General features: G+C 40.5%; 1 protein-coding gene across 1 annotated transcript in view; it reads right to left on the bottom strand.

Annotated features, from left to right (window-relative positions):
- Positions 1 to 25,872, bottom strand: part of GABRB1 (gamma-aminobutyric acid type A receptor subunit beta1) — a 135,549-nt gene extending 109,677 nt beyond the window's left edge. The window contains 3 exon segments of the mRNA XM_030492563.1: positions 25,405 to 25,472; positions 25,558 to 25,649; positions 25,732 to 25,872. Of these exon segments, the coding sequence (XP_030348423.1) occupies positions 25,405 to 25,472; positions 25,558 to 25,649; positions 25,732 to 25,817 (246 nt within the window). The 5' untranslated portion in view covers positions 25,818 to 25,872.
- Positions 25,873 to 26,678: the final 806 nt, after the last annotated feature.

Raw genomic sequence — 26,678 nt, 5'->3', positions numbered from 1 at the left:
CAGACAGCAGGATCAGTTCATGCTCTTGATTCTCTTGCAACCTTCTCTTTAGGAGACTGAAGTTATCCTTCTAGGATTTGAGAGTATTTGTACAGGCTTCTTGTTCCTTCAGGGCTAACCTTTATACCAGTCAAAAACAGTGTGTGAGAAGACCTCTGGAGTTAGAGGGTAGGCTGTAGGGAAATTTAAGCATAGGAAATTTAAGCATATATGATACATAACTGCTCCTTGGTCTTTTGTGTTTAGCACAGTGAAGTCATGTCTTGCTAATTATGGAGGAAACGTTTGATACAGCAAACAGATTCTCCTTGTGGCAACGCATGCTGTGTCAAGATCTGTAGCCTTCTGCTGTGAAAAGTACATGGAAGATGCAGCATGAGCTGTTTTGCATCTGCCCACGTTAGAGTTGGCTGCAGGTTTTGTATCAGTGCAAACACAAATATTACTGCCTTGAGGAGAAGATAAAATAACTTCCGCATTTTGACAAAATTCAGTTTCACAGCCACAAGAGTGTGGCTCTGTCAGGAACCATCAACTTATGTGGGCTGGAAGCAAGGGCTGAAGGAGCTCCCTTTACTGATGCCGTGTCCATGTACTCAGTTGTATCTAAAGCTGCTGCTTCTCTTGCTGATACTGAGCTCGTGTGGTTAGCCCTTGTCCTGCTGCCTGTAGGAAGGTGAGAAGGTGGCCAGTTGCCTCTCCCTCCCACCATTCTGCCCACCAAGGCAGCTTTACCTGTGCAGCCTTTCCCTTCAGCATGAGCACTGGGATGCAGTTGTGTGTTGCAAGAGGCACTCGCATTCAGAGGTGCGTGAGGAGAGGGCACCTGAATGAGCTGCCCTGAGGAGACAGCCTGAACCTGGCACAGAGCTGGGGTCACTGCCATGAGACCTACAGGATTTAACTCCTGTGCTTACCCCTACAGATTTGCTGTGTCCAGCAGTCATTTACTTGAGGTAACCTCTTACTTTGCTTGTGCCTTCACCACTGCTGTCTACAGCCCCCTAAACTCTCTTTTAACCTATACTGCCTGGGAACTACAAGCTACTAGGGAGTAACAGCTTTTCTCCCATACCTTGCAGCAGCAGTTGGGAATCATTTGCTGATACAGTTTCTAAGGAATCCTGACCTCGTGGGAGCTGCTAACTTACTGCTTTCCACCCTTTTTTAGCACGTGCAGCCACAAAGGTGCAGGATGCTGCATGTGCTTCAGCCTCTAATTCCCAGTACAGTCAGCTCGTTCAGAGTTGCTGAGTGTGTATTTCAGCTAGAATTACAGATGCTGCGTATTTCGATAATGAATCTGCTACAAGACTGGAGAAAGGTAACAAATTTGTTACTGCCAGACACATTCCTGTTTACATTCCTGGTGGCTACTGCTGTATTGCCGTTAGGTTCTCGCACTTTTGTTTGAGAAAGGACTTCATATTAACAGATTTGTTATCTGAAAAACAAAGCCTGTCTGTGCACATTTGGTACAGAGGGATTTCAGCTACCAAACCAATCTTGTTATCAGGTTTCTTTTCTCTTTCAAGAGGGTTTAAAACTTCACTGTAGGGATTCCTGATGAGTAATATATTGTTATATATTTTTTTAAAGAAATCTTTATTATTTAGCTTCTTTGTTACTGTTGCCTCTGTTGAAAATGTGGCCATGTAAACGCTTTGTACTGAAAATTAGTAATACAGGTACGTGCATAGACCTACCTAAGATTTCTAGAGAGGGGAAGAAGCGTCAGCCCAGTCCTTGTTCCTTGGTGAGGTAAAGACAGACCTTTTAAATTTTGAGTTTTCATACATTGCTATTTTCTAATTTTGCTGTATTTCTGCTTAACTCCTGGGGAAAGAGAATTCCCACTAGAGCTGCACAGGCAAATACTTTTGTCTGAAAATAGTGCGTATATAATATCAGGCATTTAGTAGGGTAGGGCTGGACTCCAGATAGGTTTCCTCTCATGTTTTCTTACTCAAAAACATGCACATCTGCTACAGGAGCAACTTAGCCTCACACCAGGGTGACTTTGTTCAGACCACTCCTCAAGGAGGTGTGAAATTGGTTACACTGGAACAGGGAAACTGTAATTTGCACAACTGCTCAAGCCCATAGGCAGCCAAGTGAAAGGGAAACAGTACTGTGCCTTCCTCGTCTTGGATGCTGACAATGTGAGCATTCAGAGTGAGGAAGACGACTTCTATCTGGCTAGGTTAGACTGATCTCTGCTTTGTGAGCTGACCTCATGCTTTAACTTGGTGCATGTGTGTCTTGCTGCAGGTCTTGGTATGGGCAACTTAAACTGCTTCTGACCCATGGCTGTTCTGAAACAGAAATGGTGCAGCTGTATTTATGGATGCCAAGCCCAAATTAATCATCCCTACTGAGTCTGGACTAATTATTTTGGGCACAGTGCTGCAAGATCCGGCTTCCCTGCTTCTAGATTCAAACCAGTATCTTCAAGTTATGAAAAGGCAAGCCTGGAAGGGTATTAGCTTGATGATGAGCTTATGGCTCATCCTGTGATGGAGTATCATCTTGGACATCTCACATTCTCCATGTACAATGCAAAGCATGTAATTCAGGAGTGCAGGCGCCATTCACCTACTCAATTGCACCATTGCAAATTAGACAGAGCTGCTATTCAAATTTGGTCTCACAAAATAGACTGGAGAACAAGGCTCTAAATTTAGCCTGTTTAGAATGACACACCACTGAGTATTCCCATCTATTTTCAAAGATGCAATAAAACAGCATGGCACTACTAGTAAATGTCATTAGCTCTTTGAATTAATAGAATTACTGCTGGCAGCCAACAGTAATAGATTAGAGCAATTCTAATCTACTACATTAGAGTAATTCTTGGCAATGTGAACATAATGAATCTGAGGTGTTTACAATACAACCATCCAACTAAAACTTGGAATATAAATTTCAGCCTCTAATCACCTCCTTTTTTTTTTTTTGCCTCTTTTCTCTTTATTCAAAGCAGTATGAAATTATTTTTCATTCAGTCATAAAATTTCTGTTTAAAGTCTTTAATGGTTTCCAAAGATGCAGTTGAATGGTTAATATGATTAATTAAAATAAAAAATCCTTCTCAACACAGGACATTTTTGAGCTTTAAGAAATTTACCTGAAATCACTATTTTGGGAGACAGACAGATCAATACCTTAAGTCATGCCATTGTAACTGGGCTATGAATTTTAAAGGACTGATCCTGTTCTATAGCTTCTTTAGAAGCCTTTTCAGTAAAAGAAAAACTGTGTCCCAAGCTTATCAAGTAGTTTACTCATTTTTTCCCAGTGTTTAATAGCTGTATTGATAAAACAGCATCATCACAACAGCATCAGCACTATGTAAGCCCTCAAAATGCTACAGTATTTTGTTACTCAGAGCTTACGCCTGATCCCAATTTCTCTGTTGCTGGTGTAACGCCCTGGTGTAAGCGGAGTTATTGTTGATTTATGTGAAAGAATTAAGTCTTGCTGAGGTTTTTACCACTGGAATGGGTTTGGGAATGGGATTAGGGTTCCTTCTGTTTGTGACAGTTTTTGCTGTTGCTACCCTCTGTCTGGGCTATAGTCCAAACACTATGTGAGTGAGAGAGACTCTGAAATGGTTGAGAAGACAGTGTGCTTCCATTCCTCACCTATTTGTGCTAAACTCTGAATTATTTTTAAATATCACACTGAACAGAGAAGAGAGCAGTTACTTCTACCTGCCCCCAAAGCAATGCTGGCAAAACATGAGCAAATGCTCCTTGTCACCTTTTAACATATGAGTTCACCTTTGTGAATAATCCCATCTTTGATTATTAAAGGTATTAAAAGATGCTGACGGCCCTAATGTAGAAGAGCACCTGTGTGCTGCTTGCCAGAAGAATTGATGTAGGTGGATTACATGTTATCAGAAGATCTGTACAGATGCTCTTTTCCCAATGGCAAATTCATGGGCAATAACCAATTTCCTTGGATATGAACACAAAGTGAATGTTGAACCTAATGGCTGCACTCTGGAATGATTACTGACACGTGATATCCTGCATGGCAAAGGAGAACCACCAGTCACAGGTGAACATCCCTAAGACTGTGATGTGTCTGAAGAACCTGACAGATGGCTCCCTCAACACAGCGGTGAAAACCAGGCTTCTTTTTTATGGAAAGCTGAATGTCTCCATATAATCTTAAAAACGTGCATCCCCTAAGATGGGCACCATTTTATTTATTTATTTCATTTCCTTGGTGAGCTATGTATGTTTGTTTGTCAAATACATCATCTTGATGTCCCTGAATAACTGACGTTAGAGCAATATTTATGCATTTAGTGGACTACTGAAGAGTAAAAAACATTCCTTGTGTTTCTTCTTTACAACTAACCTTCCAATACCATTGTAATAGAGAGGCAGAGTTTTTTGTAAGCAGAGAAAAAGGAGTGGAGGAAACTCTCTACTGTTCGACAACAATGTAAAAGGGCGAAGAAATAGAAATATGGCAATGTAGAGATAGGGAGGCCCTGTGTTTCTGAAATGAGCAAACTTACACAGATGATAAGCAATTCTGAATCTCTTTCATGCCCTTCCCTGCAGGTTTTCATCATTATACTATCTTCTGTATTTTCTAATATTCTGAAGCAACCAAATAATAGTCTACACAGGGAGAACTTGCTAGAGGAAATGACCCATTGAAAGGTAAATGCAAGACAACAGTGTGACTAAATGTTTTACCAACAGATCTTGCCCTTCTCTGCCTACATTGGGCAGCTTTTCCTTGGTTTAATCCAGGAAGGATTTTTACTTTGTTATTGCTTCCAGTTGGTTTCATTCCAGAGTGAATGGTGAATGGAAAAAAAAATAAAAAACAGTTGTCTCTGCAGTCATCCATAGAAGCAAATGATATCACTGGTTTGACAAATGTGCCAGACTCAATAAAAACAGAAAACCTACTTTTTCCTTATCATTCTGTAATTGGTTTACAGATTCCATAAACTTTAGAGAAAAGACAAAACATTCAGAGACTTGAAGGCTCCATAAGAATTATGTATTTTTTTGCTAATGTGTGTAAGTCCAGTGAATATTGTTAACTTAATTCTCTTAGGCTTATAATCAACAGAAGAAAATTTGTATGGAAAAATGTTTCTTTGTAGGCATTTTCCTTCATAAACTAATCCTCTTAACCATTTTTTTTCCCCAACTGTTTGAACAGAAATGAATTCTCAAGTGATTAGTAACTTGAATTATGAGCCAAGAAACTCCTCCATTACCTGAAAATATTCAAAGAAAATCAGTCATCTAACAAAACATAAACGGAGGTAGAAATATGCCACACAGAGCAATAAATAGTTCTCTGTGACTCTTACTAATTAGGTAACTCTGCTTTTAAAAATGAAATCAGAGCTGTTCATATTGGAACACTGCTGGATCTTCAGCAAAAGGAAATGATACAGCTAGATAAAATATAACTGCAACTCTACAGCTGATTTAAGAATTGAATTAGGCTATCTAGACTCTCAAAACCCATCTTTCCTTTCTAATCCTGGTTCAAGGAAGAACAATACTGACTTTTATAAGATCCCTAACAACCTCACATATAATACAATCCTATAATGGTTTGATTGGAAGGGATGTTAAAGATCATCTAGTTTCAACCCCCCTCCATGGGCAGGGACACCTTTCACTAGACCAGGTTGCTCAAAGCCCTGTCTAACCTGGCCTTGAACACTTCCGGGGATGGGGCATCCACAACTTCTCTGAGCAACCTGTGCTAGCGTCTCACCACCCTCACAGTCAAGAATTTTTTCCTAATATCTAACCTAAACCTATCCTCTTTCAGCTTAATATGGTGTCCTTGATTGCTGTCCTGTGCAGTTTCTTATTCTGACCTAATATTTCTCTGACTGACTCATCATTCTGTCTAAGCAAATGTTTAAAAAATATGGCCAGCTATTCTTAGCTCTTTGGGCAGTGATTTTTTTCAAGACCTTTTTTCATGGCTTGTGTTGATTGGGGAACTCTGTGCAATACACTCTCAGTTCTCCTGCTGCTGGTCAACTTGTGTTCTTACAGTTCTATTCTATTGCAAACAGCTCTTGCGAGAGGCAAAGGATAGATTCACGGGTTTTGGAGTATTTTTTGCTACAGATTTTCATACACTGACAATTTGTCAGCAGGAAATTCCAAGTGAAGAAGGCTCCAGAGGTTCCCACAATAGAACCACTAATAGCCATTTCAAACCATGGGATGCCATGCTAAAGAAACAATGGCTGCCACAGGTACAGGAAGACTGGTATATAAAACCTGCAAGATAAATCTTGGATTTCCACACTGCATTACTTCATCATTTGCTATTTAGTCCACAGTGGGAATCCATTGGTTTTTGCCATGAAATGCTGCAAAGGGAGACAAAAGCTGAATCCTAGTATTTTGCTTAGATACAAACTGAATCACAGTACTTTGATTAGTGTCACTTTTTTTTTTTTTTAATCTTGTGTCTCTATGTAGAAACAGTAGCAAAGCTAAGAGTAAATTTTGTAACACTGCTTAATATCATGCTCAGTTGTTGCTACTGTCTGGTTTACAAAACAATGAGTTGGAACTGTCTGTTTATAAAACATTTTCTAGAGCAAGAAGGCTCTTAAGAGTTGTGAATTTATTTCAGTTCCAGAGCTAACACCTGTTCACAATCATGGTGGCGCACTACAGGGTTGATTTTCATCTTTGGGACAGTTTCTGTGAGTTTTGCTTTTGCCATATCTATTTAGTAATAGAGAATAAACTGACGCTTTAGATTATCCCATTCCATTCCCCAGTCCACAGAATAACCTAAGCCTTTTGTTGACCTTTCATGTTGCTGCTCACCACTAAATAAATAAATGAATTTATGAAGCATTTTTCGGTATGGTCTTTTCCTCACCATAATTCTGCCAAACTCCTGGCTATGCAGCTACCTGAGCTGAACACCTCAGTACTAGTTTTTGAAACACCAGTTCTGGCTTTCTATCATTTGCTGACACAGCAAGAGGTGGGAGCCATGGGACAGTGGAGTGCTCTCTTTTGAAAGGGAAATTTTCTTGGCCACCCTTTCCCATTCAGCTAAACATAGTAAAACATTTCATAAAGTAAAAACAACTTGAAGTGACGAAAGAAAACTATTAGAATTAATTTTTTTAACAGAAGTTGATCCTGCACTTTGTATTCCTCTTTAGATTATATTGTGCCTACAGATGTCCAGATAATAGAGATTTAATTTGTTAACAGAGATGGATGAACAAGTCATTGTTTTGTATTTAGTTTTTAACATTGCATCTTCTGAGAGATTTCTTTGCTCAGAAACCATCTTTCACTTCAATGAAAAATGTAGTTCATTTTTTAAACTTTGATTTTACTATGACAGATTGTATACAATACACTGTCTAGTATTCATATTCCATTCTGGCCCGCTCTAGGTACATTATCATCATATTTATGTAAATATGATATGTTAAATATGTTTTCTGTTGATCATTTCTGAGATACATTTTGCTGATCCTCTGATATGCTGTCATCATTTGACTCTGTGAATGCAATTGTCAATAAGACTGACTGGATGGATAAAAACTACAAAGAAACTGAGAAATTAATTGCCCATGTCTGCCATCAAGGTATTGTATCACCCCTTGATAAGGCGAGAAACATATTCTTGCTTGATGCTTATAATCCACTTTAGAGAAACATACCAGCCACCCTCAGAAAACTCAGAAATATGCTGGAGAGAAGACTGTTTTGTTTTGGTTTAAGCACTGTTTTTGATCTGGGTCTAAGCTATGCCTTGCTGTCTGGACTAAAGGCTCACTTATCGTTTGCTTTTCTTGACTCCAGCACCATTTTAAAATGTCATAATTTTCTCCCTGGAACTAGCTAAAAATGACTGAATGCCATCCAAAGCAACTCTCAAAGCGCAGGCCAATTTCATGAAGTCCATAACTAAATTCCAGCTGGGCACCTTCCTACTATCTGCCAGAAGTCTCCCTTCTCATCTGCCATGCAGGTGCTTGGTTTGCTCACCTCCATGATAATGAATCAGACACCCAGTGAACCCTCAGCTTGCTGCCCCATCATGTATATCTCATGTGTCAGAAGATTCTGAATCTGAAAAAAAAATCATTTGGTGATTGCCTACTGCTGCATATTCAATGGAAAATCCAACCCTGGGAAAATGATCTGGATTGAAGACATTAGAAAATGTGCATTTACTTATTTTCTTATAGCATACTTTCATTCAGTCTTGCATGAAAATTCATTTGTGGCACTAATATGGAAAGCAATACAGAAGTTGCCTATCTACTAGAAGTCATACTGTGGGAAATATACCGCCTCTCCAGGAATTTGTTTGTTTCAGGTCTGTAATAATGCCCAGGCTGAGTGGTCAAAGCCCTGTATCTCAGGCCTTATCTCAACGACTGGTTGAAAACTTGCCTCAGAGGAAGTATCTAGGAACTTGATGAGAAATAATTTATGCTAACAAAGCATCTTGTGTGATAAAGCATCTTGAAGCTGTTTACTCCTAGCTCCTTCACAGAAGAATTTAGTATAAATCATTTACTGCTCTTCCCTTAAGTTGGTGGTGTTCAACAGCTATTTAGGGCATAACTTTGCAAGGTGTAGAGTATCCTGGGGGTAACACAAGGCTCAGTTATTGATGGGATGTATCAGTGTTTCCACAAGTGACCTCTGTGAGAAGGCTTACTTGATATGGGGCTATCTGTGCCGTGACACAACCAGGAAGTTAAGTGAATGCAGAAAGTCCTGTATTAAAATAAACATTTAGGTAAGATTGCATAGGTGTAGATAAGACTGATTAGATGTAAAACCAGGCAAGATCATGGACTTAATAAAAGATAATACAGTATAAAAAACCAGTAGGGCTGGTGCTGTAAGGAACAAAAATTACAGGGAAGTGAAGAGGTTTGGGAATAATACTCTGAATTACAATTACTTCCCATCCAGCAACTTAAAGATGCTTTGTTCTGGAATGAATATACATGCAGAAGCTGGCCTCTGAAAATACAATCTGTTTGCTTGTCCTCTTTCATCTAGACTGATTCAGTGATTTCAGACTAATTCCTGCCAGTTTGTAACTGTTGGTGAGCAGGGGTTCTGATCCAACATCAACATGTAGTGAAAAGTATCACCCAAATTGGACTACTCATAATGCAAAGCATGACGTTACTCTTCAGTAGTTTTCTCAGCAACATGTGCGAAAATAGACCTAGGAAGCAGCAAGGTAGGCAAGCATGCATTTCCAGGCTCCTTATGGTGGATCCTTACACAGGCTGGTACCTGGAATGACATATGATCTGCTCTTTCATTAACCTGAAAATAAGTTAAACGGCCATTGAGTTTAAGGGTATTATACAAGAGAAAACGTTGAGCGGGAAAAAAAAAAAGGATTATGGAATGTAAAACAAAAGACACAAAATGACTTTTCTTTATATGAAAGGGAAGTGTGATATAAAGTCATAAAGTGAACATAGGAGAAACAATGTATCGGAGACAAGGGGAACACCCTGACTAAGACGTGGAAGGACTGCTCAGAAATGATCTGATTTTTGTTCCTGGAGTCTTTCAGACTAGCTTGACGTAAGCATAAAAGATACACAACACAGGATAGGATTGTCCTCACTTAAATGGATAAACTAGGTAAGGTAACTCCTCTCATTTCATGCTGATTTCTACATTGTCCTCTTAACATACGTAGCAGTTTTTGTAATGGATCTAAATATCCTGTCCTTGCTTAGGTCTTGTTACTCATGCAGTATTTTTATATAGCTATAACACCAGTTTACCCAGTTATCCTGGGACTTCCTGCCAAGTGCATGAAAATTTTCAGTTGACACACACCAGCCATATTACTTTCAGTTGCCTTTGACTGGTCTTTATGGTAGAGGCATGGCCAAGAGAGGAGAAATTTTACCCTCTAAACTACACCATAAAGTTTTTAGGTGCCTCTAAATTACTTTGTGCAACTTAATGCACAATGCTTGAAGCAAGAGGCTAAGGATTGTTCCTTAGTTTGAATTTAAGGAGTAATAGATTATAAACCAAGAAGAAGAAAAAGATATCCTTGTCAAGGTCTTCCTACTGCCTAACTTTACCTTTCTAATCTTGGAGAAATATCTGCATAGACTCTGTATGACAGCATTAATGGACAGAGAGAGTAGGATCCTTCAACCAAAGTATTTAGAGATAAACTTTCCTCTCTGGTTCTCTAAGCCACCTGCATTACCTCCCTGGTAAGCAGACTGATAGCACCTGGAGATGTATGACACTACCTCCGTATGATGGTGTGTATATATGGCTCAGCCATATATACAGCACATCAGCAGCATTGTTTTGGAATTGAAGTTCTTCACCTGTTCATCTACCCAGGAACTAAAGCCGCATATCCACTTTCTTGTGCCCCACAGGGATGACTCACTTTAAAAGTGTTGCTCCTAGCATAAGACATAACCAAGAGGCCAAAGGGCTGAAACTCCAATGCAGAGATGCTATGGACAATTATTTTAATTTTTTTAAAAAAGCACACTGGGCATGGTGCTGACAAAGAACCCAGTGAAGTAAGTGTCCATTCAGGAAATGAGAATGGCCAGTCAGGGAAGACTTCTTCTGCTTGATAAGCTGCACACTTCGCATGAAGGCCACGGTTTGTTAGGATGCACTAAAACTCTTTCACAAATACCTAAATTAAAAAGAAATATTTTCCACAGAAGGAAATTTCTATTCATGTTAACTGCCTTGGTAGATATGTGAGACAAAGAACAGAATTTGTGTCAGTCTCTATTGCTTCTTCCTCTCCAAGTACCACCCTTACAATTTCTTGCAGAAGACAATGCAGCCATAGAGCGATACAAGTGAAAATCTGCCCATCTCTTTAATGACTGGCAGAGCCCTCTGCTGTTGCATGTTGTTCTCATGTTCCAAAAACTGAGCAAATAATGATCTAAAATTTAATGAGATTACGTAGCCTATTTACAGAATGGTGTTGTGGTTTAAGCCGAGCCGGTAACTCAGAATCACACAGCCACTCGCTCACTCCCCCATGCATGTTGCTTACCTGTTCTGTTACTCTCAAGAAATAGGCATTTACTGGCATCAGAGAGTAAATAGAAAGAAAAAGTAAGTTTTAATTTTGACATGCCTGATTCTTCTGACAAATGAGTATCACTATTATCTTCTACTGTGAATCCACTCTGCAAACAACATGTTCTTAAATAGTAAAGTGAATGTGTGAGCTAAGTAAATAATGAATACATGAAATTTTCCCAAGCCAGCGCAGAACCATGTGTGTTTTGAAAACTAACGCTGACAAGAGTATACATGATGCTGTGAGATATTCAGAAACTTCCCTTTATTCTTACAGTCACACTATGTTCATCTGGAAACCTACTGTACTGGGCAAAATCTACTGTGCTGATTCAAGTTAAATTCACAGTTGCTTCTTGATATATCACAATATGTCATTCAGTAATCCCACTGAGGAAAATGTAATTACCATGCAACATCTTGTGCTGTCTTGGGATTTCTCACTAGGTAAGCAAGAAATAAAATCTTGTCAGTACTGGAGGAATACTGTTGTAGAGATGTAGGAACAGACCAGCTGGGTCATAAGCCATGATGCTGTGTTGAAATTACTGGTCACAGGGGATATATCCTTTTTTAGCTACAGACTCTACGCCTTTTCTGCCCACCTGAGTGTGCAGAAATTTGCCCACTGTCCAAATGAATACTCATACAATGCATTTAATTCTCATAATATCCCATAACGTAGGAATTGTAACACAGGAGGAACCGAGGGCCAGAGGAATTGCTGTGTGTCTACAGTCACGCAGAAAAAAAAAAAAAAAAGAAAAATTTGTTTAAGGAACAGAAATTGACCCCTTGGTTGCACCTCAGATCTCTTCTGAGACTTGGTTTTTTTATTTCTATAATGCAACAATATAGAACTACTGCAAGAACTTATCTCCTGCTGAATACAGAGTGAAATCTAAGGTTTCTGTACCCACCTCCAAAACACTTTCTGAGACTGCCCCAAGCCAGCTGAATCACTGCTTTGGAATAGGGACTTCCCCTTGGAGGTTTGTTCTGCCACTACAATGAGTGTCATGATTGCTGTGAGGAAGAAGTGCTAACACCCACGTGCTTCCGCAATTCAGCACAAAATTCAAAGCTCCTATTGTGGACCTATTCTGATTTCTTAATTTAAAGACAAATATACAAATAAAATCAAAGGTAGCTGAACACTCATACCCACAGAGCACAAAAGTGATTCATGCTCACTTGTGACTTTTAAAGCTTGTACGTCATTCTGATAACATAGCTGTGGGTGTGAATAATAAAAAAGAAGCTGCATAGGTAGTTGTTCACATTCATTTTGTTTCCACTGAGGCTGGCTCAATGTAGACTAAGGAGACGGAGATCTCAGATTACTGTCAGAAAGACTAACATTTAAACGTTAGGGTAGGATGAATGAATATAGCGGCAAGGAAACTGTAGAAAAGCTTGCAAGGAATACCAAGTTGTCTACAAGCCAAGACTCTGAAATGACAGAGAACATATTCCTGGGAGGATAACAGGCTTCTTGTTCTTTCTCACTTGCTCATTTTTATTTGTTTGCATTTTGCTATTGAAATCTCAAAAGCTTTAGCATAAAAATTCAGCATTTTGAAAAGATTTTCCTTGATGCCTCTGTGCGTTCAGGACAGTTCAGTTTGCCTTGAGTTTACGAATGTTACAGGTAGCATTTTGCAAGAAAATGCACTTACTGCACGAAAGTACAATCAGCTTGAACAAATTTGGTCTGATTCATACTGATGCATCCTCACTGATTTCAGTGGAACCTAACCAGAGGACAATGTGGGTTGAGCACTTTTACGCTCCATGTACTCCAGAAGAGCACTTTGGAGCTGATATTCAGTGGAAGAACAGCTAATAAATGGGAACACCTTCTTCCCTATCTAGGTTTCAAATATGTTTTTCTTCTACAGAATTTGTATGACTCTATGACTCAGGAGCACATGGATATAGCTAGGTATTAGCTGATTAAAGTATTTCAATCAAAGTGTACTGGTTCCAAATGGGGTTTGGCTTACTTTTGCCTAAAGTTTGTCTAGATTCCTGCTCCAGAGTTCTTGAATATTGCAATGTGTTTTAGTGATCACTTCTGTGACTGAAAGGCACGTAAATACTGACTAATAAGTGCAATATTATGCATTATAATCAGTTTATTGGATTCATAATGCTCTAAGTACAGAGCTCCATACTATTTAATCCCTTTCCACAATGTTGTGCTGAACTCTCCATCACTGTAATCATTTGGATGAGAAAAAAATCCACAACAAATAAGGAATGTAGATCTACCTGCTTTAGTTCAAGTTCCCTTCTAGCCCCTCAAACATCCTTGGAAATACAGCAAACCTGAAACTTAGAAAAAATGACTGCACTGTAAAAGGACTGTGTAGTCCTATAAAAACTAATCTAAACCACAGTATTCCTGCTTTAAATATGATAAGAATTAGCCATCTGTCATGACAGCAGCTTGACCTGATGGGCCCTGCAAAGTAGCAGTGAGATCAGTGGGGTCCCTACTGAGCCAGCAGTCCTCTCCTGCGAAGTCAGGTGCTGACGTTGTTCCCTGGAACAACAGGTTGTTGTCAGCAGCTCCCCTTGCGCCTTTTCTCTATGATCTGGAGTGCCACTGTTGCCTGTATTTCTGAATACAAGCTGTGCAAAAGTCATTGAAACCATCAGGTCCTGCAATAAACCCATGTAATAAGCTTGCCTGTATAATACATATCTGAATCATCTGCAGATTAGTATTTAATCTTAAAAAAAAAATAAATTTATTTGCTTCCAATAAGATAGTAGCTTAACAGCTACCCTGCTGCAGGAGGAAAGTAGGTATAAACAGGAGTATTATTACCTTGAGAGAAAAAGTGACTTGTAAACCAATTTAAAAAACAAAATGAAGTCAATTTTCTCTTTCCTTTTGAGAAAGAAAAACAACCTTTAAATTGGACAACTTAATCAGCAGTGTTCCTGGATGGTCCTTTGTTCTGTGTTGCCCTCTGAGAGGAGGAGGCAGTTCAGGAGTTGACCTATCATTTTAATTGCTTCTGGCTTCTGCAGATGTGAAAAGCAAACACCTGACACTGAGGACACTACTGGTGGCTCTGCTGCTCTTTGCCAGTGCTGCACTCACTCTTAATGATGAGATGAAGAATTAGTATTAATACCCCATATTAAGTAATTTATGGTTTGTATTCAACATCTGTTCTTTAACTAACTGGAGTGCTTATAAGTACTTTGAAGGCACTAAACTAAATTAAAAACCATGGTGTTTCATAGTGAGTGGTGTAATGATACTGTACCAATTTCATACTGTTAAAATGGCCAGAGACCAACAGTGATGGTATCATGTTGTTCATGAGAAAAGTCTTGACTCACATTGTTTGCACCTCCTTTTGCCTATTCCTGTTCTAGAGGAGCTAGAGCAGTATTATTTACAAAACATCCATGTTCAAGTGAGAGATTGAGATCAAATCCAGAGGGTGACAGTGGCTGGACTGTTCATTGACCACATTCCCCTATTTTGTCTCTGGCAGCGGTATTTCCCTGGTGATATCTAAAGGGCAGAACAGTTTAAATAGCATTTAGGATTGTAAGTTTCTGGGAAGGGAGCAGTGAAAGATTTGCATTATGGTATATTTTCAGTATTGGCATGATAAAATGTCCATTGGATGAGACTCCAGAATGATGTCTCACTCTAGAATTTTTAGCTTCCTATTTGAAATTGGCTCACTGAATTGATCCAGTGCAAGAACTTCCTCAAAGAGCAACTTGCTTTGTTAGACCATGTCACATTGTTAAGAAGCGCCAGGATGACTGCTGTGAGTTGAACGGTTACTACTTTATTATGTTTGTCTTTATATTTTCCTGAAATACGCTAGTCCTTATAATTCCCTCCTCTGTGCTTACTCTGAGTTTCTACTAGGAATAATTGAAAGAAAAGAACGTGTTACCTGGAATATAAATGTTCCTCAAGATCTCAGAAATTCATATCACCGTTGTGCTTCTGAAAAACAAACTCATTTCTCTTGACAGTGGGGACTGAAAAGATCTATATTCAGGATTCATTTCCCATTGACAGCACAATGACACTGTATTTGCTCCCCATTAGTTTAGGAATCCATGGAGCACTAAACAAGCTGTGAAGTCTGTCATGGTAGATTGATTCCCAGCATGTTAGTGATGTTTTGTAGCTTACTTTTTCCCCCCTAGTTGTTCCTGGTACAGTAGATAAAATAAACCCAGAATTCACAGGTGGCTGTTAATTCCATATGTTGTTTCCTTCACAAGAAACTAGTGACAAAGCTGCACTGCCTGTGAAATGCAATATATATATGAAGCCTCTGAACCGCATCCGTTTCTCTCCTTGACCAGTGTACTGTTTTGAGCAGTGAAGAGTCTGCAAAAAAATTGGTTAAAAAAAGGATAAATCATCATGGAAGGTTGGGAGGGTATCATCCCAGCCTTGGTTATTCTCTCATGTTGGAGAGTAACAACACAGAAAATTATCAGGAAACAATGGTGTAAAACTGATGTAAACTACAGAGCCGGACTGCTCCTGCAAACTGCTGAGTAAACTGTTGAGCTGGTAAAGCTAAATGTACTTCATTTTACTGGTGAGAAACTTCATCCATGAGCATACTCATTGAAACCAACTGGACTATCAGCATCTAGTGTGCTTGGATGAGACCAGAGTCCCCAGCACTTTGTGGGAATTAGTACTGCCTAGAAGGTCCCAAGATACACAGGCATGAACATATCTACCTGCAGCTGACTGCTACTCATGTTACTTCAGCTAAACTTAAGTCTCTTCAGGTTAAAAATATGCTGGGGAATTAATTTCATTCCTCTTTTAACATGATTAAGATCCTGAATAATATTTAGACAGCATGTATCTGTTACAACAGTTTTAACTTTGCTCTCTCTTGTTCTTTCTATAGGCAATTAAAAAAGACATGACTGAAATTCTTCCATCTCAGCCAAATGGATTGACAAATTTTAATGGAGAACATTTATTCCAACCTTTAATTAAAGTTTGGCAGTCTGAAATCATTAATTTTTGCTTTGAAACTATGCACTCTACCATGAACATTTAAAGCTTTACAACTCAATCTTGCTATACAGGGTGGATGTCTGTGTGATAATGCAGCTTTCTAGGAGCTGTCTTTGTGTGTTTTAAATCACCTTTCCTTTGTTCATGACATACCACAAAACATTTAAGGATTTGCCCCAGCAGAAGATGGGGCAAACCTCAGTGTGACACTGCTTTGGCCAAACGCAATCTTTTAATCTTGAGAGGTCATCATGAAGGTTGATAGGCAAGAAATTTAATCTACCTTCTCCAGCCCATGTAAATCTTAATACAGAGCTACTGCCTAAAGGGAAAAAAAAAAAAAATCCAACAAACTGCATTATCTGGTGTTATTAAGTTAGATTATGCAGTGAATGCTACTAAAGATCTCCTTGTGAACATATTTGCAGTAGTTTAGCCTTTGGGGTGGAGATAATTTCATTTTAATACGCTTTCTGGAGTACTCCCAGAGTTACAGACGGTATTGTATATGAGGGAAGAGGAATTCTAGAAGAATGGTAGTGTGTACCTTAAGATCCCGAATTCCTTTTTTAGAAGAAAAAAAGGAATCTCATAGAGCATTAAAGTATAAAATCTTTCTGGTAGCCACCTTGGACTCTTTCATCACCTGCTAGAAGTCCTTATAGTTTTTTTTTTCAGGCTTTACCGATGCTTTAAAATACAGTGCAGTTAAAGCGATGGAAGATGAGATGCCCCAGAGAACTCTTCCAGGCAGCTGCTGTTTAGAATACAGTGATCAATAAAACACATCAGCTGGAGATACTTCTGAATGATGGCAATCTCTGGGTTTGCTTTAACAGTTTCAGCTGTTGTCCCAGAGTACTTGGCATCCTGTGATCAGGAACAAGTCTTTCTGGTGCTAGCTTTGGAGCTTGTTACTGTTCCTCCTCTGAGGCTAGGATCTTTTCCCACTACAGGGAGAACTGGTGGTGTGACTGTTCCGTCTCTTGGTTGCTCAGCTTCAACTCCTAGTCTGTACTGAACTGCAGTTGGTAGAGAATTTATGAACACAGCCTAGAGGAGTTAAGGAATACTTTTCAGGCAGTAAAGTACAAAGTAAAGCTGATTGGGGGGAAAAAAAAAAATCAAAAAGAACAGACCCCCTTCCCCCCTCCAACTAAGTTTTGCAGGCACTTGAAATGTATCCCTTAAACCTCTTTATAAAGAAAAATGCTTAGTTTGGAAGATTCTGATATTCTGTCCTGTCCAGAATCAGAAGTAAAAAGGCAATACAAGAAAATTAAAAAGAAAGCTTTTAATTAAGCCCTTTCCCTGTCACACACATGAAAAGAAACATTTTTCACGTTCCTGGAAGAAATTAAACTTTTATAGATTTATTTTTCTGTTTTTAGAAAGCAGTTAATATTGGGGAATGGGTCTTTTGTGCGAATCATTGACTGTTCCATTATTAAAGAATTATTTGGGACCCTGAATGTTTCAAAAGGTTTGTGCCATTGAACTGTGGGGTTTGTGCATGTTAGAAGACCAGAAGCTGCAAGTTTCCAGTGGTGACAGCGCAGTCAATGTTGTTTGATGCCAGTGCACAAGGCGGCAGTGCTGGGGAAAACCTTGGATTTTCTCACCCAACTAACTGAAAGGCAAATCTCACTACAGGTATGCTCCTTATTTAAGTGAAACCCCAGACACCTCAAACTGGGTGCTAAAGCTTCCACTAAACAGGGGGAAGGTGTCACCCCTCCCATTTCATATGCACCACTGCTTACCACAGTAATACAATTAACTGTAGGCTTCAGGAACCAGACCTGGCTGGAGAAGTGTTTTAGTGCATGATTAAGAAAACATGTGGTCTTTTCCTTTGCAGGTGATCACTCCAGTGAAAGAGATTTTGACAGTTCATCACAGTAATACCATCGTATTTCAGACGTGCAGTTGTTCGGGATTCTTTTCTTGACTCCATGCTTCGAGGAGAGGGTAAGAAGCAACTTACAAAAAAAAAAAGTTAAAAATTAAACTGATTCTATTAATTTTCTGTCCTTTGTCATCTCATGCTATTCTCTTGCTACTCCTGGTACATGTTCTAAACAAATGGGAAGTGTGACCATTTTGTTTATAGTCTGTCTTCAGAAATGTAAACTGTGTAAGTTACACTATGTGGCTGGATTACAGACGTGTCAAGATGGCCGGTGGCGCTGGGTCTAAAATCTGGGCTAAAAGGTAAAGTATGCAAGTCAGAACTGAGCTTATCATAGAATCACAGAATAGTTAGGGTTGGAAAGGACCTTAAGATCATCTAGTTCCAACATCCCTGCCATGGGCAGGGACACCTTGCACTAAACCAGCTCTTGAGACAAGCTGGATATCGAGGGTAAACCACCTGCAGTGGCTAGAAAGGGAAACAACTGAGGGAGTTTGCTTGCCCATATGGAAAACTGTGAGTTTAACATTAGATAAAAGAATCACATCTTTTCTATGAAGGGCATTCATAGCTAGTTTGTTTAAATCTTGAAATCAGTGAAGCATTGTGCCTGTCAGGCTAAAAGGAAAATTTGTACTACAGCATGTATCAACCCTGAAGCTGGTCTCAGTTTAGTTCAACCTTTGAAAAATCAAGATATATCCACTTTCTGGATCATATGAAACAACATTTAAGTTATCGCTTTATCCTTTTTGCCTACCTGTTAATTTTGTTGAAGAGCTGCTGATTCATGAAGTCAATGAGAAATAACCCAAGAGAACATCCAGTAACAGCGATCCAATCATTTAACCTCAAGCTGCCTATTTATACATTCATTCCATGGTTCACTCTTTAACATAATTACTCCTGTTTGGAATAGACAATGATGAAATGATCTGACCTTTATGTTTTACTGCTTGATTAGTTTTTCTGTATTTGCTGGAAAAAAAAAAGTAAAATCAGTTGCTGAACATTCTTATTAATATTCAAGTACTTTTGCATGTTGCTCTTCAGAAGAGTTGCCATGTAACAGAAAAGTACTTCTCCTTTCTTCTGCACTACAGCTAAGCAAATTTTTGTTAATAATAATTGAGTTTTATGTCTTTTCTAAAAATCAGTTTAATCTGTATGAACATCTTCAGGCAAATATATTTAGATCAAGAACCATTTATTATCATTGTGACTACCCTGATCACTTTTATTGCCTCACTGGCTGAGCTGAAGGAGTTTGACTTTTTAGTTCTCCAGGAACCAGACCTAAGATTAAAAAAAATGGACTTGGCTGCTTTGATGCAAAGAGGTACAAGATGGGGTTCATAATGCCAACTTGGTTCCCTAGTGTAGAGTGCTTCCTACATTGAGATTCGCAACAGCCACCGTGCTAAATTCTCAGCCAGGGAAAAAGAACAAGATGACACATGACACTCTGTCTATAAACACATCTTAAACCTCCCTCAGCCTACAAAAAGTGCCTTAAGGTAACCTGCACCCATACATGAAAGTCTATCATTCCTAAAACTGGAGTCCAGTGTATGAGCACTGGCCTGCCAGGATTAATGGGCAAACTTTCAGTGCCTTGGTTCTAAGCCTTACTCAGCCTGAATGTTTAAACCTATAGATTTAACTTCTTTTGACTAAAAACCTATCAGTGTAGGATGCCACAGCCACCTGCCTGGCATCAGCCCTAAAGTAAGTTGAAACTCTTCCATTCCTTTAGGCCCTGGAGGCATCTATATCCTTGCTTTGGATTTATAGGCAAATTTGAAAACTTTCCTGTGCATGTATTTATTCTGTCAAATTTGTCTTGTGTGATTGTCTCGGAACTCTTGAGAGTAGGCACAGTGGACTATCAGTGAATGTTTATTAATGTTAAGGAGAGTTCTGCCTCCTGAATGTGTTAACCAATTATTATTTTATAAAACAGAAAAATTTGGCGATGAAGTCAGACCAGGTTGCTCATGGCTTGATCCAGTCAGGTCTTGCAGACCACCAAGGATGGAGACTGTACAGCCTCCCTGGGCGTCCTGCTTCTCTCCTCTATGCAGTACCTAGATGTCATCTAGCAAGTCCTAAGCAGAGATAATCAGCTTCCTCAACCTACTGGCTGTACTCCTGTTCATGCAGCTCCAGATGCAGATGCTCTTCTTTATTACTATTTATACAACTCCACAAAACTCTAATCCTTTGTTTCAACCTGCAGAGCGGTATTTGCTCAAAGGCTGCTTATTCATTTGGCATGGTTCTGATGTTCAGACTGTTTGGAACAAATTGTGTTGATTTCTGTCTTTTTTTTTTTTTCTTTTTTGAAGGAGATTGAGCAGTTAGACTGGTGAAAAACAGTAAATACAGCAAACCTGTGCAGATCCCAAAAGAAGTAAAACACATCAACACTGTTATATGCAAAATGATTCTGTAAAAGTTCAAACACAAAATGCATGAAGTATCCCTGAAAGACACACTCTGAAGATCAAGAATATTCCTTCTAGAGACCATGTGGTAGGAGAACACAGGTTTGTTCTTCATTTTTTCACACTTACAGAACTGTTCACTACCCAAACTGAACTAAGAAAGATACTCTGAACTAATTCACAGTCAAGCCTTCAGACAAAGAACTGCTTATAAGCCTCTTAAGTAATATATCTGTAAGCTTCCAGTACACCAGAAAATGCATATCTCTTGGATTCAATTTGTAATGTAAGCTAGCGTTTCAGCAGCAAGCCTGGGAGCAGCCCTGAAGCAAGAAAAGAAAGAAAAAAAGAGAAATACTATATTGCTTCCAGGGAAAGTTAAACAGGTGTAGTAGAAAAAGGTGTCTAACAACATAGGCAGTGGAGCTTTAAGCCCTGTGAGAGAATTTTCGCTCTCTAAACCATTAATAATCTGCAGCCATGACAGAGTAAGGGATCAAACATGACACACAGGTCTACTCTGTGCTGAACACATGACTTCATCATTCATCATAAGCTATGGTGTCAAAGATGCACCAGAAGATAATGGCTGTCTCTATGTCCAATTTCTTATATATAATCATATGGGCTAGAAGGATTGAGATAGGCTCTGAGAGGGTGGCATCATGTGAAATGGATGAAAAAAAAATCTATGCAGCTGGCTTGTTTAATTATCAGTTTTCCCAAAAAGACACAGAAAGCGAGTAGTTTAAGCTTATCTAAATTCTTTCTGGCACAAAAAGATGTTATCCAACAGGACGGGATGTTGACAGCATAAAAGAAACTACTTAAGGAGAGATCTTGAGAACCAGGTAGTGACTTTTGAGTAGTAGGCAACAGATGAGATCCTTCTCTGCAAGATTCGTACTTATTTGTGAGATCAGATAAATGTAAGAGCCTTGAGTAAAAGTGACTTGGGGTGCACAGAAGCTAAAGAATTATATATTCTTTCTGTGATTTCTTTACCCTCTTTTTTGCTGGGATACAAAACCTCCAATCTTCTACCATACAAAACACATCTTCATCATCAGCATAAAATCAGTATGGTAGGTCAGGAACAGCGTTCCCATTATAAAATGATGTGCTTTTTTATTTTTGTTTTCTTTCTGGTGTCTCTTTTAACTGCTTTATACAAGGTTCTTTATCATGTGCACTGGTTTTCAAAATTTTAGAACATGTATAGCTATCTTTTGCCTAGTATGAAGGTTTGACCACCTGCTCAGTAGAAGCATGTTAGAGAAAATTGTCATGTACTTCATGTGAATTTTGTTTACAGAGTCCACCTACTGCTCGACTTTTTCCTAGTAGATGTACCAATATGCTATTCGTTTGCCTGCCCTGAAGCTTGACAGTACTTACCATGAATCATGCTATCCATGTTCATTCTTGATGTACAAGTAGCACCTTCTGCTAACCATGTAAAGGTATCAGAGTAAACCAAATAATTCATGTAACAGCAGCTTAATAGTTGTAGCATGGTTCTTAATGAACTCTCCATGTAAATGTCTGATATACTTCTAAAGATACCTGTCATGGATGAAAGTTAGCTGAACAGCCACTAAGACAAAGCAAAGGGTCACCTTGTACCTTTGGAAGGGAATGCTTGCAGTTAGTGTATTAAGAATGTGAAAATCTGACAGCAACAGCTTAAAACTTATGGTATTAGGAAGAAAGTACAGTTAGAACCAGGCAACGGTCATTAGCACTTTTACATTCTACTTCTTCTGCTTGTTTGATGTATGACAAGCTCTTCAGCTTATTACCTGCAAAAATCAATATGACAATGTATCTGATGCCAAATGGGAGAGTTACAATAATGAGTGCTTCAAATAATCCTTCTGTAAAAGTTGCTATGGCCGCTCACTACAGTATCATTGAGCTACCAAGCAGCTATAAAACAATACAGTTTAAAGAGCTGAACAGATGAGGGCCAAGTACTCAGGAGAAATAACAGAAACTTTGACTTCAAGGCTGTGCAAGTCTTGATTCATTTACTAGTAAAGTATTTCACAACATTTAACTGTATTTGAAAAAGCCACTACAACTAGACAAGCTGCATGAGCAGTTATTACCGATGGTGTTCACAGAATTCACAATAGCTCTGTTGTCTATACTTCAACTCTTTACTTGAGGACTGGATTTACTTGGACATACAGATCAGCCTGTTGACTCTAGCAGACAGCCTACATTACAAATTCTCAGCTAATGCACCAAAAGGGTACACCTCCTTCATAGGCTAGGTATATATATATAATACCTGGGTGTTATATATATGGGGGTGTGTGTGTATATATATATATATAATTAATCTTTGCTCTTGTTTAAGCACTGAGACAGGAATCGAAAATTTAATCCTGCCTCTGGGTATCAGGATTTGGAATAGCTGCCTCTGTCATTCTGGAAATAAGGTCTCATGTGCCTGAGGAGAGCTGAGGGATGAGACAACTCCCTCCAATACTGCCAGGGTGAGACTGCCTGAACAGAGCTCTAGTGGAGTCTAACTAGCCTCTCTTGCCAGAAGGAGGTCCCAGTATGAAGGTGGTGCTCTCTCTGCTTACGTTACCAGCTTCCTTCAGCAGCAAAACTGCCCTATAGACAACAGAAGCTATAAACTAGCATCTTTTTGTAAACATTTCTGGCTCTGAAGACACAGAATGGCAGCTCTTACTAAACAAAAATAACCTCAAACCAACAGTTTAAAGCGAAAGGAGAGAAGGTGAATGATTCACAGGTTGCTGCAACACTAAGCATTTCAAGGCTGTGATTCTCATAAAAAATGCTAGAATAAAGCATTATTTTACTAGGTAGAAATATTTTTCTTAAGATGAGATATCAGTCCCCTCATTTCTCCAAAGACAGATGAAATTATTGTTTGTTGTCCAGAAGACTATATAACAGTCTCTAGCAACACGATAAAGACCTTGCAGCAAAGAACACTCTAGACATGGGTATGTACACCTAAGCACCTGCAACATGGGAAAGCTCCTTTCAGACTGATTCAGAAAGGAGACAGTTTTTTCCATTGGCTATACCTGGGAATAGTTGCTTCCTTCCACAGTGAGAGATGTGTCATTTTATGAAATGAAAACATCTTTTTTGACCAGTCTTAGTCAAGCTGCCCCCTTGCAAGTGGAGATCAGCCAAATAATCCATCTAGTGTGTAAATTCCCTTGATTAAAAAACATAAAGTTAAAATTACAGTTTCCCAGGGGCTGTGTAAGCATTGGAATGGAGGCGGGAGTTGCATGCTGGATCCATCAAAGATAAGCAGAACTGCTGTGAGCTGGCCCAGTGCAGTTAATGCCTTGTGACATTGCCACTGGAAACTGTCACATCCATTTTCCCCCCAAATTAACAGTATTTCAGGTGTTGAGACTTTACAAGGTAAGTTCTGGACCTTTCAGAGCAGGTATTTTTGTGGCAATGTTTCCTGTGTTTGGCTTTCGCAAGGTGTACCGCTTTGTAGAAGCAATTCCATTACAGGGTGGTAGAAACTCGTTGGAGTTTGTTCTTTGACTATTCTGACAAGGTCTAATGTTCTGTTTTGTCTGCCTCATCTGCACAGTCCCTACCATGAGCCTCCCTGAAAGTACAATACAGCAACAGGAACTCCAGGAGCTGAAACTTACAAAATGTTGTCCTTCTGGTATTAACACTCTGCAGAGCCTGGTATGCTACAGCAGTGTGACAAATCTCCTTTCCTCCCCATTCTGCTAAGCGTATTCGTATGCAAATATACCAGTTACACACAAACAGGAACTGTGCGTATGTATAACAAACAGAAAAAAAATAAATATGGAAACAATCTGTGATGAGACTGTTTTAATGACAAATAATATAACAAGGGAAAAATCCCCACTCTAGAGTAAATTAATTTAGATGGGCAAATATCACTTCTTTTTGAGTGAAATAAACTGATTGGGATGGAAATGTAAGGTTTCTAGCTTCTTTTAACTAACTTTTAACTAAACAACTGTTCCTCTATGGAAAGACAGCATCTTAGATTTCCATGAGACCAAACATAAGAAAAGTGAGTGAGAGCAAAATGCCCAAGGTGCATTCTTCTTAAACATGATTTTATAAATATTCAAGCTTGTACCTGATTTTTTGTTTTCTTCTGGGAAAAGGCTGTCAAGTGAGGCAAGCATTATACAGACACATTTTTGCTCTTTAAGCTTGCATGTCTATTAGCATTCCTTCCAGCAGCAGAACTGGAATCAAACAGTACATTTTGCACCTGTAGCTAGGAGACTTTTCTGATTTTGACAGCTTAAGTCCTTATGGACTTAATCTGCAATGTTAGGGGTTTTCTTGCTTCTACAAGAAACAGAGTGTTTTCTAGAAGCTCCGTTTTCTTTTCTTTTTGCACCTTTTACTCAACACCACTAGCTCACAAAGTGAAGAGTCTAACTCTCTAAATCATTTAACAGGAAGAAAAGCACATCTGTCCACCTGCTGCAGCAGCTCAAGAAACTAGAGCATTTCTGAAGACAGCTGTTGACTATGCTAAGGGCAAACCACTGCAAACAGCACCCAGAACCTCAGACCTGCAGCAGGTATTTTGATCAGGAAGGCACGGAGCACTTCTGGAGTGCCCATTCAGGCATGCAAACTATATCTCAACCACGCAAGTAACTTTTCCTAGCAATCGCGATGTGCTTGGCTATGTCACGGTATTCGCTGCCGCTCGGTGCTCGCTTCCCCTCTGCAGCCGGTCCCCGCGGGGCTGTGCTGCCAGCAGGGCTGGGCGCACCCACCGGGCCGCTCACCGCCGGGGCGGGGCGGCGCGGCCGGCAGGCGGCGCTGTGGCGCGGGGGGCTCCGCCGCTGCGGGCAGCTCGGCCCGCGGGTCACTCACCATGTTGACTTCTGAGACCACGTCGATGCTGCCGATCTCTATCCGCATGCCCACATCCACGGGCGGACCTGCGGGGGGAGCGGGAGGCGGCGTTAGCCGGCGGGACGCGCCCGGGGGTCCGGGGCGCGGGTCGGGGTAGCGCGGGCGCCTCACCTCCGAAGTCGGGCCGGAGGCGGATGTCGTAGCCCTGGAGCAGCCTGTCCACCGTCTCCTTCACGTAGGACATGTTGCTGGGCCCGTCGGCGCTGCGGGAAGGAGCACAGGCAGGTGAGGGAGGCGGCCGGGCGGCCCCACGCCCGCGCCCCTCCGCGGCCCGGCGGCGCTCACCTGCGCGCCGCGCACGCCACGGCCAGGACCAGAGGCAGCAACAGGGCCCGCGGGCCGTCCCGCCGCGCCGCCGTCGCGCACCCCATACCGGCTCGGGCCGCGCCGCCGCCGCCGCCTCACGCGGGAAGAGCCGCGGACTGCAACTTGGTGCGGAGCGGAGCAACAATTCCCTACAGCACCACGCATGCGCGGAGCGGGGCGCACCTCTGCCTGCCACGGACCGCGTGTGGCGGCACCGGCCGGACCGGGCTCGACCGGTGTGCTGAGGGCAGGGCTGCAGCGGGCGGCGGAGCCCCCGGCGCTGCCGTGGGGGGCTGGCAGAGCCCAGGGCAGCTAGCTGCTGCCGCCGGGGCGCGAACTTCTCCTCAAGCGAAAATAATCGTTGAGGGCACTTCTCCGTGAAAAATCACACTGATGGGCTCTATGTTAACGATAACGTGAAAGGGAATTGGCAAAGCTGAAAGCAATTGCACGTTTTGGTGCAGATAGTGCTCTGTCCAGCTGTGGAGGCTTAAGGGCGCATCCTTCCATCCATCAACCATCCATTCATTAACACACCGACTGGAGTGCTGCTGCCTGAGTAGGTTTGTCGCTGCTGCTGTCCCACGAGTACCTGCTGTGGCACATGCAAGAGATGGCAACAGATTTTTTAGTTGCTGGTTTTTTAACCAAAGTAGTTGGTCTTGCATTTAGAAGGGGACTTTTTTATTTTAAAGACTATGAATTGATGCCCTAGTGTAGCTTGACCTCTTTATGAGCAGTGTTGCCCACTGACTAGTCGGGCCCCTGTGAGCAATTTATGACTTTGCTGGTGCTGCTCTGTTTCCCAGCACAGTAGCTCAGCAGAGGTAACACTTATCCCTTTCAAATTCAATCCATCTCATCAGTGCACTATACAGTCCTGAGTGCAGTGACCTTGGGATATATATTTGATGGTTTTGAGGCTC

The sequence above is a fragment of the Strigops habroptila genome, chromosome 7, assembly GCF_004027225.2.
Source record: "Strigops habroptila isolate Jane chromosome 7, bStrHab1.2.pri, whole genome shotgun sequence".
NCBI classification, from domain to species: Eukaryota; Metazoa; Chordata; class Aves; order Psittaciformes; family Psittacidae; genus Strigops; species Strigops habroptila.
The sequence above is the reverse complement of the archived record's forward strand: the minus strand, read 5'-3'. Positions and strand labels throughout refer to the sequence as shown.